Below are 13,843 nucleotides of genomic sequence, written 5' to 3' on the forward strand. Positions count from 1 at the left end.
TTTCCTGAGAAGAAGAAAGGTTTGTCCAGCTGCATTTAGTATCAAGAGGAAAGTGTCGAGGAGTGACAGTAAAACTTTGTTTTCTCTGCTGGTCGCTGCAGGAGGAAGATCTTTTTAATCAGGACACACTCCTCTGTTGACACTCAGCTGGCACAGGTCCTCTGGAGTGAAATGGGTAAAGTTGAGTGTTTTCCTGGTGTCACCATCGGTTTGTTTTGGTGTTAGCATGCCTGCTAACATTACCGTTATCGCTTTGATTACTCAAACATAATAATAATCATTATTGCTGCAGGTTTTTAATTAAGATATAAAACAATACATATGATTTTAAAAAAAGATCTGTGGCTTTATAATAATATAATAATAATAATAATAATAATAACAAGGAACAAACCCAGTTAAACAGAATATTTAACAAACTAAATAATACTGTTGGCACCTAAAGGAGTTATTCCTACATTAATTTTATTTCATATTGAGATGATTTCTGAAGACATCACCAAAGACTGCAAACATGCATCAACAGGTTCTCCCACTAAAAGAGAGAAAACTACACCCACACACAATCAAAATGAATCACTTTGCCTCTTTTCTTATATTTGGCCTATGACACCAAATATCTTGCAGAAAGATGAGTCTTTGTACTTTGTCTCTGTGTCTGATGTGTAGTCTACGTTGGAGAATAAACAAAAAAATGATCATGGGAAAAATAAACAAGGACGATCTCATTTCCTGGAGTCTCACTCCTGGAACCCAAATCATGAAGTAATCTTATTATAAAACTATGCAACTCCTTCAAACAACACACAGATGTAACCAACGATATACTGTCGCCCACTACCAGACATTTCCTCCTCCAAAAAAAGGCCATTTCCTGTGTCTGTTCGGTTCTTTTCTTAAGAATAGGCAGTTTATTGCAGGAAGAATTCTGATACTAATAAAGTATAAAGTAAAGTATAAAGTAAATTAGGCTATAACCTAATGAAGTTACTCCACATTCCTCATTTTAATGCAGGCAACAGACTTTATTCTCATTAAATTGCAACTTCTTTAATGTATAATTGCAACTTTACTCACATGATATCACGACATTGTTCTAGAAATCTAGCAATTGTTTTATTCAACTTTCCCCGAATACCCAGTCGTAGTAATCCACGTCCACTGAAGGGAGCTCATGTTTTCTCCGCACAGCTTTCTGGCAATGATTATTATTTTTATGCAAACGAGAGATGTGTGTGAATGGATCAGTTTACTGTTCTAATGCTGCCTCCGTCTCTCTCCCCTGGCAGAGGGTGCCCTGCCCCTGTCCTCACTAAGGCTCCTGGCTCCACCTCTGCGGGTGATGCTGGCTGTGATGTGGAAGGTGGTTCGTCAGAAGAATGTAAAGCATTATAGGAAGGTGGTGGAGTTTGTGACCTTGGTAACTGAGGCCATCCCTGACATATTGACTGACAGACAGATGAGACTGCTCACTCTGGGATTAAGAGCAAAGGTAGGAAATACAGATCCACCATACTGTATATCATTAAAGGGTTAAGGTCAAGGTAATGCTGATATCAGTCCAGTGTTATCTTCTAGTGATACAACTTATTTTGAAAGATTTCAACCACATATCTGGTATCCATCTTGTAGCTTTTCTTCTTTATTACACATCTTGGGAGAACAAAACTTTATTGAAAGAACACAAAGGTCTTCACAGGAACATGAAAAATGATTCAGAGGAGGGGAAATGTATTGACAGATTGTTATTGTTTTTCAACCCAAAATAAAACATTTGAAAATGAAATAGTATTATGCATTATGTTTTACCGTACTAAAAGACACCATGACCAATGTGCATTTTGTTTTAGTGAGGAGTTTTCTGTTCAATCTAAAATGTGGTCAAAGAGCCGCTGTAATCAATATGGACGCATTGCAGTCAAGAGAATTTCAGCTCAAGATGTATTAAAAATTTCAATTCAATAATAATAATAACTTAATATGTGCAAATCACACATTTTACTAGAAAGAGCAAATTATCTTTAACAATGTATATATATTTTTTTTTTTGCTAAATTGTGGGCTTTATCTTCACGACCATGGTTTATCAGTGTTTTCATGAAAATAAGTCAAGTGGAGTCAAGTTTCTTTTTTTTCAGTCAACACAACAGAATATATGTATTATGGTTTTTACAGATGAAAAATAAAACAGTTACCTTGTGATTTTAACCTGCATTTAATAGTATAGGCCAGAAAATATCACATAATGATTTTTGCATAAAATCTCCCAATTATCAGCTTCTGTCTTTGGTTTTCTCTTGAAAATGGATGCAAAGCTTGTTAGAACTGTCTTTACCCACGACAACTTTTAACTTTACACTGAAAGTTTAAACCGGTGTAAACTTCCCTTAAAGATGTATTTATTATTATCACATTCATTGTTGATACATTCGGTGGATTAAAACCAAATCAATCATATAAACAAATTGAGTGGACCCTGAATGCATTATCTATCACTATATTCTTTTGATTTCAGTGTGTAAGCAGAAAGTTAGATTGTATAGTTTAACACTATCACTGGGCTGGTTGCAGCTACGAAGAGGGATTATTTAGTTTCTTTATTGTCAGTGTCTGTGTCTTTTCCAGATGACTTTCCAGATGTTACGTTCTGAACAGTCAGAAGATCTCAGACATGTTAGAACACACTTAGACAGCCTCCTGCCAACCAGCTCAAAACAGGTGTGTGACGTCTTCAGTCGTGGACATTAAATATTGACTTGTTTTCCCTGGTCCTGCTTATTTTAAATGTGCATATTGTACTTGACAGCTTCAGCCACAAACTGAAGCCCTCGAAGACAACTTTGTCCGACTTATTCAGAGACTTCTAGAGGACTCAAAAGGGAGAGAACACTTTCTCGAGGTACTTGTTTGCTTTAACATGAAAAGGAGCAGTTTTTTTGTTTGTTTGTCAAATGAGGCAGTGCTTTGAGACTTCATATATATATGATTAAAATGTTCTGCCTGACAGAATGTGTTTCCCGTGGAGTACGGCCCCATCTTTGATACAGCACTGGAGACGATGGTTTGTGATTTCTTCAGCCGGCTGGAAGAGCTTCTGCTTATACCAAACTTTAAACAGGTAAAGAGACTAAATTCTGCTTTAAAAATGTATTAAATTCCCCAATGAATGTTCATATTTCCTGGTCCAGTCCCTCAAAATAATAGTTTTATTAATTTGGTAAAGACCGCAGTATGGATCAGTGATACATCCTCTGTGCTAGAAGAGTACATGCAGTGTGTGACCACTACAGATGACCTCAAAGTTTTGCTCAGAAGCAAGGTGCCTCATGGTAAAATGGCCAAGATGGATTCCATTGGTAAGTGTATAATTTATCTCATTTATAGACAAAATGGTTTATCAATTGACAAAATATCATCAGATCAATTTGTAATGACAGTAATTATTTGTTGCAGCTCTCGTGTAGATATGTTCCAACCACTTTGAAAAAGTAAATATACAAACAGTGAAGTTGTTTTCTCTTTTCTGTTTTCAAAAAGGGCCCTCTCCATCAGAGCAGCAGCTCTTCTTATCGTTATCTCTCCCTCCTTCATTGAGAGCAACCAAGGACATGGAACCAAAAACACAGACATTTGAAAACCAAAGAGAATCTGAGGCGACTTCTCCTCAGGAGGTGGGAGACACGATGGAAAAGGATAGAAGATGGTCGGATGAGAATGAGACGCGACAGAGCAGCACAGAACAAACAACAGGAGAGAAATGCAGTGACCGTGTTCCTGATGGTCACATTGTGGAGGAGTGTGATGACAGAGCTACCTCTACATCTGCTCAGAGCCCTGTATTGTCCGGATCTTTAATCGGCCACCCTCGGCTCAGAGTTGCACAGAAATGCAGTCAGTGTGCGAAGTGCTTCATTTACCGTTATGAGCTCCTGGAGCATCAAAGACTGCACACTGGAGAAAACCCCTACAAGTGCTCTCAGTGCGGAAAGGCCTTCAGGAGGACGTCTGACCTGTCCACTCACAGACGGACACAGTGCACGAAGGCCGCTTATATTTGCATCAAATGTGGAAATAGCTTTCAGTCTATACAGGAGAGATTTAGACACCAGTGTATTGAAAGTGTCCAAAAGTTTGACTGTTCTCAGTGTGGAAAAGTTTTTAAGAAAATGTACCTGCTGGATAAGCATGAGCTGACTCACAGCCAGGACCGCATCTTCAGGTGCAAACAGTGCAGCGGGGTGTACCCCAGCATGAGCGAGCTGAGATCCCATCAGAGGATTCATCCTCCCAAGCTGTCCAATCAGTGCATGCAGTGTGGGAAGATCTTCAGCTCTGCTGCGTGTCTGACAGCTCACGAGCTGCGCCACAGACAGCAGAAAACGCAGATGTGCATGCGCTGTGGCAAAGCCTTTAAGAACAAGCATGACCTGAGTCTGCACATGCGCAGTCACACAGGCGAGAGGCCTTTTCAGTGCACGTACTGTGGGAAACGTTTCTCGGTGTCCGGAAATCTCACCGTACACATTCGAACTCACACCGGAGAGAAACCATATCTGTGCTCTGACTGCGGAAAGGCTTTTGTTTCAGCGGGCGAGCTGCAGATACACAGACGCACCCACACGGGGGAAAAGCCATACAAATGCACTGTGTGCGAAAGAGGATTCACCATGGCCAGTAAACTGACACTTCACATGCGTGTTCACACCGGGGAGCGCCCGTATGTCTGCTCTGTGTGTGGGAAAGGTTTTTCACGTGGCGGCGAACTGAAGAAACATACCATGAACCACACGGGGGTTCGACCGTACGCTTGTCAGCTGTGTGCAAAGACTTACACATGTCTCAATCACCTGAGGAGACACTTAAAGACTCACAGTGTGCTCCAGACTGTCTGATTATCATAAAGCATTTCTTTCAAATTAATGTTTGGACTTCATGCACTGTGTACAATGTTTCACACACCCCCTCACTTGTGTGGACTTTATGTATTGGCTTTATTATTTATCGCACTTATTTATTAATCATTGGAGTGAACATCATTTGCAATCGATCCTGGCTGTTTAACAACAGTATTCTGAAGTAACTTATTTGTTCCTGACAGAAGCAGAATTTCTGATTAAATCCCAAAATAAAACATCTTGCGGTGGCCTTCACAATATTAGTATTGGAAGTGAGTGAAAAAATTATAATTTAAAGAAATAAAAACTCTTTTTCAAAATATACATCTGTATATCCTGTTTGAATTTTTCTGAACGTTTCTGGAAAATAAATTTAGATTTTTTTCTGAAATAAAATACAATTTTTTTTTTTATGTTCAGAATTTGTTTTTCGTTTTCTCTTATTTTTAAATGTAGCTATCAATAATTATTTTAAACATTTTATCTTTCAGTTCTCTGTATGATTAAAATCTCATGAGCCATCAGAACATATAGTTGATCAAGTAGCTGATTAGATTTAGTTATTTGATCGTCTGGTGAGGCGGTGCAATTTACATTGACATCAGATGAGACAGGAGTCCCTGTATCCGGGCTAACCCGCACAACAAAACGAACGCTCATGTTACTATCTGACACTGGCTGGACCAACGCTCTTATTATGAACAACGTGTTTCAGGAAGAAGTTGGCGCCTGAAGCCCCGTATGCTGTTAGCCTGCGCGCTAACGAGACATCTCGCTGTAACGCTTCATCTTCCCGTCGTTATTGAAGGGTAGCAGAATGAACGACATGGGTATGCATTAGCTCGCCAAGCCTTACACAAATATTTATTTTCTTTGCTCCTTTTACAGCTAGCCGAATAGCTAAAGCAAAGGATTAGCTGAGGCTCAGCAGGCCTCGACTAATCCCTGGAACAAGAATTGTTTTGCCCAATACTGAGCCGGTTCTAACACTAGCGACCTTGTAGCTAGTATCTTAACGTGGATGCTTTGTTGTGAGCACAACTCTTAAATAAAAGCTTTAAAATGTTATCAGACGCGGCGTAGCGGATGGGTCTTTTCAACAGACCGTGGCTTCATTTATAGTGAAGTGACTGATGTTATGCTAAATGCTAGCGCTAGCAAACAGTTCACGTCCACGTCCCATCCGCGAATTAGCCACTCGCTTTGACTCCTGTGCAATGCAACATCAGCACATATGCGTTTGTTTTAGTATACCAACTATTCGAGCTGGAGACATTACTCGAGCAGGCTGCTCTGTGGGAAGCCTGGTGCTTCAGATGGCGGAACATTATCTGCTGTGTTTGTAGCGTTAGCATCACAGATGCAGTGTTTACCAGAGAGTGAAGGGTCAGTCCTAACCCCAGTGGATGGACTGGCTTTATAGAAAGGTGCTGTAGCAGTACGAGAATCCTGTCTAGTCTTCCACTAGCACTGGATTCTTTACCACTGTAGAAGAGTTGTCATTAAAGACTGTTCCCATATATAACATTTAATCCAGACTTCACTGTCAAAACATATTCAACACCAGTGATCTCTGGGCTCAGGTTGTGTAGCTTTAAACTTAAAAAGTAGTTCATTCTCTTTGTATGGACATGCATGTAAATATTTTCCAGTTTTTTTTATTATATATTTAGCCTTTCACCTGATTCTGGATGTTTTTTTCTTCATTATACCGTATCAATCTAATATACCACATATACCCCTTGTGACTAAACATTTGTGAAGATTTTTCATTGTTGGGAAAAAATAACAAGTTATAAAAGCCTCTGGGTTTATTCAACAGCAGCTGCACTGAACACGGTTCCGATATTGTTTAGTTTTGTTTAAGCCAATCTAATTTCTCTCTGAAGAATTCAGCGTCCCCCTGTCCTCACTGGCGCTTCTGGTCCCACCGCTACGACTGATGTCAGCAGTGATGTGGGAAGTTGTTCGCCAGCGCAACATAAAGCACTATGGGAAGCTGGAGGAGTTTGTGTCCATGGTAACAGATGCAGTTCCTGAGCTGATGAGTAAAAGGGAAGGGAGGCTGCTTTCACTGGGCCTTAGGGCTAGGGTAAGTAATTAGTGATGTTTTTGTGTATGATAAGTCGTGACTGAATAAGACTTCAGCAGTGTTAGAAAAAATTTCATGTGAATGTTGAAAATGGAAATTGAATTTTCTACAGACAACTCTTGAACTGTTGCGTTCCGAACATCCTGAGGACCTCAAGGCTGTTGAGACCCACCTTAACCGAATCCGGTCTTCTTGCATTGAGGAGGTGAGCAAAGAATGTTTTTATTGACCAACTGTAGAAAATCAACTATTAAGTGATTAAGCAATTAGCATAACACTTTAATAGATTGATAATTGTTATAATACATTTATAAGAAACAATGGTAACAAGTTGACAGGTTCCAATTTGTGAGATTTCATGATTTGCTGCTTTTTTTGTCTTGTGTGTTAGTAAGTTTGATTTCAATGAGATTTTCACTGTTTGCCTGACAAAACAAACAATATGAAGACATCTGCTGGGCTCTGGGAACTTGTGTTAATTTCTTACAATTTCCATACATTTATTTATAAAACACTAAATTGATCAGCAAATTGGTGGTTTTATATTTTATTCTGACTGGTGTTTTTGTTTTCCCAGACAAATGATCCTATTATTGAAGCACCAGAGGCTAACTTTATGAAGCTGGTACAAGGGCTTATTGAAGACACTGACGGCAGAGAACATTTCCTCAAGGTAAGATTAATATTTGCCTTTTATTATTGTGATGTAATAAAATGTATGATTCCCCGAATTTCAAATCTCATAAGACGATTTATCTCAAATTTAAATATTGAAAACCTGAAATATGTAATTTTGATATTGTCTGTCTGATCATTCCAATCACATCTTATTCCGAATGTGTAAAACTCTCTTTTTTTTTTTGCCCGACAGAACGTGTTTCCTGTGGAGTATGGCCCCGACTTTGACACAGCACTGGAGACTTTAGTTTGTGAATTCTTCACAAGACTCGAGGAGCTGCTGCCAATTCCAGATTTCAAACAGGTAGAGAGAGGATTGCTACAAAGTGACCAAACTTTTTGAGTGCTTTGAATTTGAATTTCAAAATCTCTTACTTTTGTACAGACTGCCTCCTGGATCAGTGCTGCCCCCTCTGTCTTAGAGGAGTACATGCAGTGTGTCTCAAATGGAGATGACCTTAAGTTTCTCCTCCAGAGCAAACAGTGCCATGGAAAACTGGCAAAGAGCAGCATTGGTATGTGCACGTCCACTATAAACTACTCAATGACTCAGCGCACTCAGCTGAACAAATATGAGACCAATATGACTAATTCTCTTTTCTTATTTTCCACATAGCTCCGTTTCAGTCAGATGATCTGCTCATTCCCTCTCTGTCTCTCCCTCCATCGCTGGAAGTAGCCATCGCTTCCCACCCCAGTGCTTGTGACGATGAAAATAACGACGTTCCTCAGATTGTTATGTTCGATGAGGAATTGTCTACAAACCCTTCCACCTCAACTGACTTTCCTGAATCACCAAAACGGACTGACATCCCATCGTCTCCTCACAGAAGACAGCAGTCAGCGATACACAAATGCACCGAGTGTGACAAGTGTTTCAAGCATCACTCTGTCCTCATCGAGCACCAGAGAGTTCACACCGGGCTGCAGCCTTACAACTGCTCCGAGTGTGGGAGGGCTTTCAGAACAGCCACCCTGCTGGCCGGTCACAGGCTGCGCAAATGCAAAAATGCTGCATATCTGTGTATTAAATGTGGGAACAGTTTTCCAACCTCGCTGGACAAATTCAGACACCACTGCCCGAAACGGGGCCGTAACTATGACTGTGGGCATTGTGGAAAGAGATTTCAAAAGTCTAACAGCTTGAAGGAGCATCTGCTAACTCACGTTCAAAACCGGCTTTTCAAGTGCAGCCATTGTGGGGTGGGGTTTTCAGGGATTGGTGACCTGAAGTATCATCAGCAGGTAGATCATGATAAGCCATACCAGTGTAAACAGTGCGGAAAGAGCTTTATCACCTCCAAGTGTCTGGCCAAACATCAACAACGGCATCAAGAGGTTGGTGAAATGGAGACGGCCAAATTAATGAGTGGAGGTAAACATAGAAAAGGTGGCTCGGCTCACCGCACATCTTTAGCCTCTCTGTCGTCCAGGAAGACGTCTAACAAATCCGTCTACCCTCGCGGACGAGTCATCCATAACTGTCCTCTGTGTGGGAGGAGCTTTAAGTATCGCTTTGAATTCCTGGAACACCAGAGGTTCCACACGGCAGTGAAGCCATATAAATGCTCCCAGTGTGGCAAATCCTTCCGCACTGAGGTCCACCTGTCCGGACATAGGAGGAGAAAGTGTAAAAATGCTGCCCACATCTGCACCAAATGTGGCTGTCAGTTCAGGTCTCTACACGATCGCCTCCGTCACCAGTGTGTGCAGCTGCTGACAAAATACGAGTGTTCTCACTGCGGGAAGACCTTCAAGATGGCACACCTGCTCAGGAACCATCAGATGAGTGATCACCAGCTTCCCTACAGCCCCAACCATCGCTTCAGGTGCAGATACTGTGAGGAGACTTTCCCTGGGATCAGCGAACTGAAGTACCATCAGAGAGTTGACCACGAGAAACCCTACCAGTGTCAGCAATGTGGCAAGTGTTTCCTGTCTGAAAAATGCCTAGCCAATCACGAGCTGCGCCACAACAATGACAGACCAGAGAGCTGCCTGGTCTGTGGCCGCGGCTTTAGAAACCGCTATGACCTGAAGCAGCACATGCGCACCCACACGGGAGAGCGACCTTACCAGTGCACCCACTGTTCGCAGTGTTTCTCCACTGCAGGAGGACTGAGGAGTCACACCCGGGTTCACACAGGCGAGAAGCCGCACGTTTGTCCAGATTGTGGGAAGGGCTTCTCCCAGATTGGAGCAATGCGCACGCACAGGCTCACCCACACAGGAGAACGGCCATTCAAGTGCACTGTGTGTGGCAAAGGTTTCACAATGGCACACAAGGTAACGGTTCACATGCGCGTCCATACTGGGGAGCGGCCGTACGTGTGCACCCAGTGCGGGAAAGCCTTCTCAGATGGAAGTGTGCTGAAGCAGCACATGCTGAACCACTCAGGAGTGAGACCATACCACTGCCAGATCTGTCCCAAGACATACACGTGTCTGAACCACCTGAGGAGGCATCTGAAAAGCCACTCTAACATGAACTGAGCCACACATGAAGAAAACGTGGAGCACAATCCAATGACATTTTACAAATATCCTGAAACACTGCCTTTGACAGGGTGGCTCATGAAACTGCAATGTACTGACGTACTCAACCAAGCAATACCTGAAGGACTATAGGAAGATGTTGTACAGTTGCTGTTCAAATTGACTTAAAAAGTTTCATTTTGCAGTTCTTGTCTAACTTTGCCATTTGTTGAGGACTATTGAAAAGTAACAAGTGAACATTTTGGCTCTGTGTAAATAAGATGAAAGACAAATAATGTGAGTGCAAAGTTAAAATTGTGACACTGTCAATTCAAAATGACATCACTTTATTCCTCTTGGCCTTTTATATCCCAACTGTGGTTCGTGGATTTCAGATTAAATGACCTTGTTACACCCTGTGCATGTTAACTGATTTAATTTATTCAAGACAAAACACTGCAATAAAAAGTATTCATCCCTCTGAGTGGAAAGTGGAGGTGGAAGTTGTACTTTCAATCAGAATAAAAAGTTTCACAAGAGGGCAGTAGGTGACCATTAACCATTTCCCCTTGATCCTCTATCAGGCGGAGCTGTGACCATCTCTGACGGTGGCCTTAATTGAAACTGCATGCAGTAAATTACTGCTTATTTAAGTCATATGCTCTGTACTGCAGCCAAGTAGACAAAAGACCTTTGGGGACACTAGAGATTGATGAGGGACAAATGCAGCGGAAGTTAATCCGACTCATTTCCTGTCATTAACTTTATTTTTGGTGTGGCTCGGAAATCTTGATTAGGCTGCAATTTTCTTGTTTTTCCAGGCGCCCAGCAGACTCCGGTTTAAACGATAATAAAGAGCAGTTACTTTAAAACAGTGTTTTTTTCCCAACAGTTAAATAAGGTGTAGATGCCACAAAAATACATTAAATTACTTTAATTAAAAACCATATAAAAACCCTAGAGTAAAAGTTGAAATCTAACTTCTCAGTGATCTCAATCCCACCTGCCTGCACGGTGTAAAAAGCTGTAAAAAAGTACACTGCAGTAAAACCTAGTGTGGAACCTGAAAACAATACTTTGCCAAACGAATACTGCACCTCCCTGCCTCACACAAACTCCCAGAAAACTCCTTTTCTCTGAAGGCCTCTCCAAGATCTGGACACAAGGAGCAGTAGATGGCACTGTGTCTCTTCCTGCCTCAGAGGAGAGGGGAGTGAAGACCCCCTCCACCTCCTCTTCCTCCTCCCTTCCTCTCCTCTTTCATGTTCACGTCTGAACACAGACGTGAACCAGATGTATTGAAATTCCACAGAAAAGAGACTTTCTACAGAAAAGAAAGGATACAAGATGTGCTTCAGCTGCTTTTCATTAGGCCTGATGAAATTACTCCAGTGTGCATCTATCCAGGTTTTCAGTGCTTAATTTTCTACATGGAAAACTTGAGATACAACTGTGAAAATGAAACATAAGTAGCTTTTTTCTGGTTTCTGCAGACATTTTCTGAAATTATTAAAACACGGTCGAGATCATTTGTGCGTGCACTCTCTCCTGCAAAGAGACAAACATCATCTGTGCATGTCGGGGCCTCGTTTACTCTCAGGCTTGTTTATTCCTGTGGATCCACTGTTCATGTCTCCTGTGGAACAGCAAACATATCTTGACGATATCTATCTCCTCTTCCTCTTCCTCCTCTTCCTCCTCCTCCCTCCCTCATCAACGCGCGCTCTGGGTCTCGCCTCGGAGAAACTGCGGCGGAGAAGCTGGAATCAACAAAAAGTTTTCGTCGATTTTTAAGAAGTAGCGGACTTTAGGGGGGTCCGGTGTGTTCGTGTTGTCTGGGGGGAACTGGGTGGTTCTGCTGTGTGTCGTTGAGTTCTCAGTTTTAATCGCAGTTTGATCATGGAGACTCTCAGGGGGCTCCTTGCGCTGCTGTGCGTCCTCCTGGCTGGAGCGCAAACGAATAACCAAAGAAACAAGTTTGCGGGTAAGTTTGCTTCACCCCTATTGTACCTTTTAAATGTTGTTATTTCTAATATGCGGTGTTCATGGCATTTGCTTGCCTGTAAGGGGATCTGTCTGTGCTTGAATATACTGTAGTGATGTTTGCTGCAAGAGCGCATCCAGATGTTCGTTGTCTTTGGGCTGCATAGTTGTGAAGGTTTTTCCTGCAAATCAGCAGCAGAGACGCAGCAATAGGAGAAAGTAAGATGTGATGATGACAGTAGCTTAGCCCACCCTGAGCAGGCCCTGGGTCTGTCCTGTGGTTTTCTTTATGGACCTGAGTAGTGTAGAATAGTCTCTGGGTGTGATGCAGAAGAAGATACAACGGTGTGGATGCCAAAATGATTTATGTGGAGAAGAATCAAAGCATGAAATGGCAGTTATGCATCCCCACCAAGGTGCTGTTATAGTTCAAGTGTATAAGCAAACTAACAGTGTACAGTCCTGCAATTGTCATAAACCTACATGTGTGAGGATGGATCAGGTAGAGCGAACCTATGACACCCACTGTGACTGTAGGGTGCTGTAGGCCTCCAATACTGCAGCAGTGACACCCATGCTGACGTCACTTGAGTTGATGGGTAGATGGATGTGCACCCATTTTGGATTCACTGGTTCTTGAAGAGAGAACAGATTTAAATTGATTAATGAATTTTATTGACAGCCATCTTTGTTTGTTTCCTCTGTGAGCAGACTGTCCGGTGGATCTTTACTTCGTGTTGGACACGTCTGAGAGTGTCGCCCTCAGACAGAAACCTCCCAACTATTATATCAACCAGATCAAGACTTTCACCAAGGACTTCATACAAAGTATTTAGTAACTGCAACTGTCAGATAATTGTACTGGAGTGAAAGTGTATTTAGTAGTATTCGCCTCTCATATTACAACTACAAGTACCTCAGACGGTGCGATGTAGCATAGTGATGTTGTGTTAATGTGTTGACTGTACTTAATACTTCTATGTGTCCAGGCGACACCGATGTGACCGCGTCCTGACATGGAACTCAGGAGCGCTGCACTACAGTGACGAAGTCATCATCGTACGAGAGCTGAGTGAAATGGCCACGCATCGTCAGGACTTGAAGGATGACATCGACACCATCAACTACATCGGCAAGGGCACATATACCGACTGTGCCATCAAGAGAGGCCTTGCTGAGCTGCTCGTTGAGTAATAATAACACAAACTGGTACATTTTGGCAGATTAAATGATGAGAGCACTGATATCATTGTCAAGTGTGTGTTTGTGTGTGTTTGTGTGTGTACCTGCATTCAGTGGCTCCCACTACCACGATAACAAGTACATCGTGGTGGTGACTGATGGTCATCCCATCACTGGGTACAAAGAGCCGTGTGGAGGCGTGCAGGAGGCGGCTAATGAAGCCAAGCAACATGGAGCTTGAGAACGGCGCTGCGCTGCCTCGCAGCGGCGCTTCCGCGTCCGGTGTACCCCGGCGTAACTACTGTAACCCGGCGTACAGTAGAGCTGAACACTGCGGAAGTCTTCCACACAGCTGGCAGTGTGGAAGACCGCAGCGAGGCAGCGCAGCGCCGTTCTCAAGCGCGCAGCCGCCTGGCTGTTCACACGGGACGTGCATTTCTCTGCGCTGGTCAGCCCCATAGACTGTATATATAAGGTCAGCCCGCGATTCTGCTTTCTCCGCTTGTTGTTGTACCCGTTGAATGTCGGGGTTCGGGGG

At 42.5% G+C, this 13,843-nt stretch overlaps 2 protein-coding genes across 3 annotated transcripts; both read left to right on the plus strand.

Moving 5' to 3' along the window:
* Positions 1 to 5,240, plus strand: LOC117778916 (zinc finger protein ZFMSA12A-like). Of its 2 annotated transcripts, none has more exons than XM_034614821.1 (7): positions 1 to 180; positions 1,290 to 1,492; positions 2,626 to 2,718; positions 2,807 to 2,899; positions 3,008 to 3,118; positions 3,224 to 3,356; positions 3,538 to 5,240. In XM_034614821.1, the coding sequence occupies exons 2-7, from the start codon at positions 1,343 to 1,345 to the stop codon at positions 4,890 to 4,892; spliced, it is 1,935 nt and encodes a 644-aa protein (XP_034470712.1). In that variant the 5' UTR covers positions 1 to 180; positions 1,290 to 1,342; the 3' UTR covers positions 4,893 to 5,240. The 2 variants fall into 2 exon arrangements, with proteins under 2 accessions (XP_034470712.1, XP_034470711.1); XM_034614820.1 differs by having other exon boundaries at positions 1 to 175.
* A 245-nt stretch (positions 5,241 to 5,485) lies between these two features.
* Positions 5,486 to 10,561, plus strand: LOC117778908 (zinc finger protein 665-like). Its single transcript, XM_034614808.1, has 7 exons — positions 5,486 to 5,725; positions 6,785 to 6,987; positions 7,100 to 7,192; positions 7,565 to 7,660; positions 7,859 to 7,969; positions 8,051 to 8,180; positions 8,282 to 10,561. Exons 1-7 carry the CDS (start codon positions 5,713 to 5,715, stop codon positions 10,156 to 10,158), a joined length of 2,523 nt encoding a protein of 840 aa, XP_034470699.1. The 5' UTR covers positions 5,486 to 5,712; the 3' UTR covers positions 10,159 to 10,561.
* The last annotated feature ends 3,282 nt before the right edge of the window (positions 10,562 to 13,843 follow it).

The sequence above is a fragment of the Hippoglossus hippoglossus genome, chromosome 17 (assembly GCF_009819705.1).
Source record: "Hippoglossus hippoglossus isolate fHipHip1 chromosome 17, fHipHip1.pri, whole genome shotgun sequence".
Lineage (NCBI taxonomy): Eukaryota > Metazoa > Chordata > Actinopteri > Pleuronectiformes > Pleuronectidae > Hippoglossus > Hippoglossus hippoglossus.

Bases quoted from the DNA above. Each gene is read 5' to 3' on its own strand.
- LOC117778916 (XM_034614820.1), top strand. The intron at 1,493-2,625 runs GTAGGAAATACA...TGTCTTTTCCAG, and splicing joins CTCTGGGATTAAGAGCAAAG to ATGACTTTCCAGATGTTACG. The intron at 3,119-3,223 runs GTAAAGAGACTA...AATTTGGTAAAG, and splicing joins TTATACCAAACTTTAAACAG to ACCGCAGTATGGATCAGTGA.
- LOC117778908 (XM_034614808.1), top strand. The intron at 6,988-7,099 runs GTAAGTAATTAG...AATTTTCTACAG, and splicing joins CACTGGGCCTTAGGGCTAGG to ACAACTCTTGAACTGTTGCG. The intron at 7,970-8,050 runs GTAGAGAGAGGA...ACTTTTGTACAG, and splicing joins CAATTCCAGATTTCAAACAG to ACTGCCTCCTGGATCAGTGC.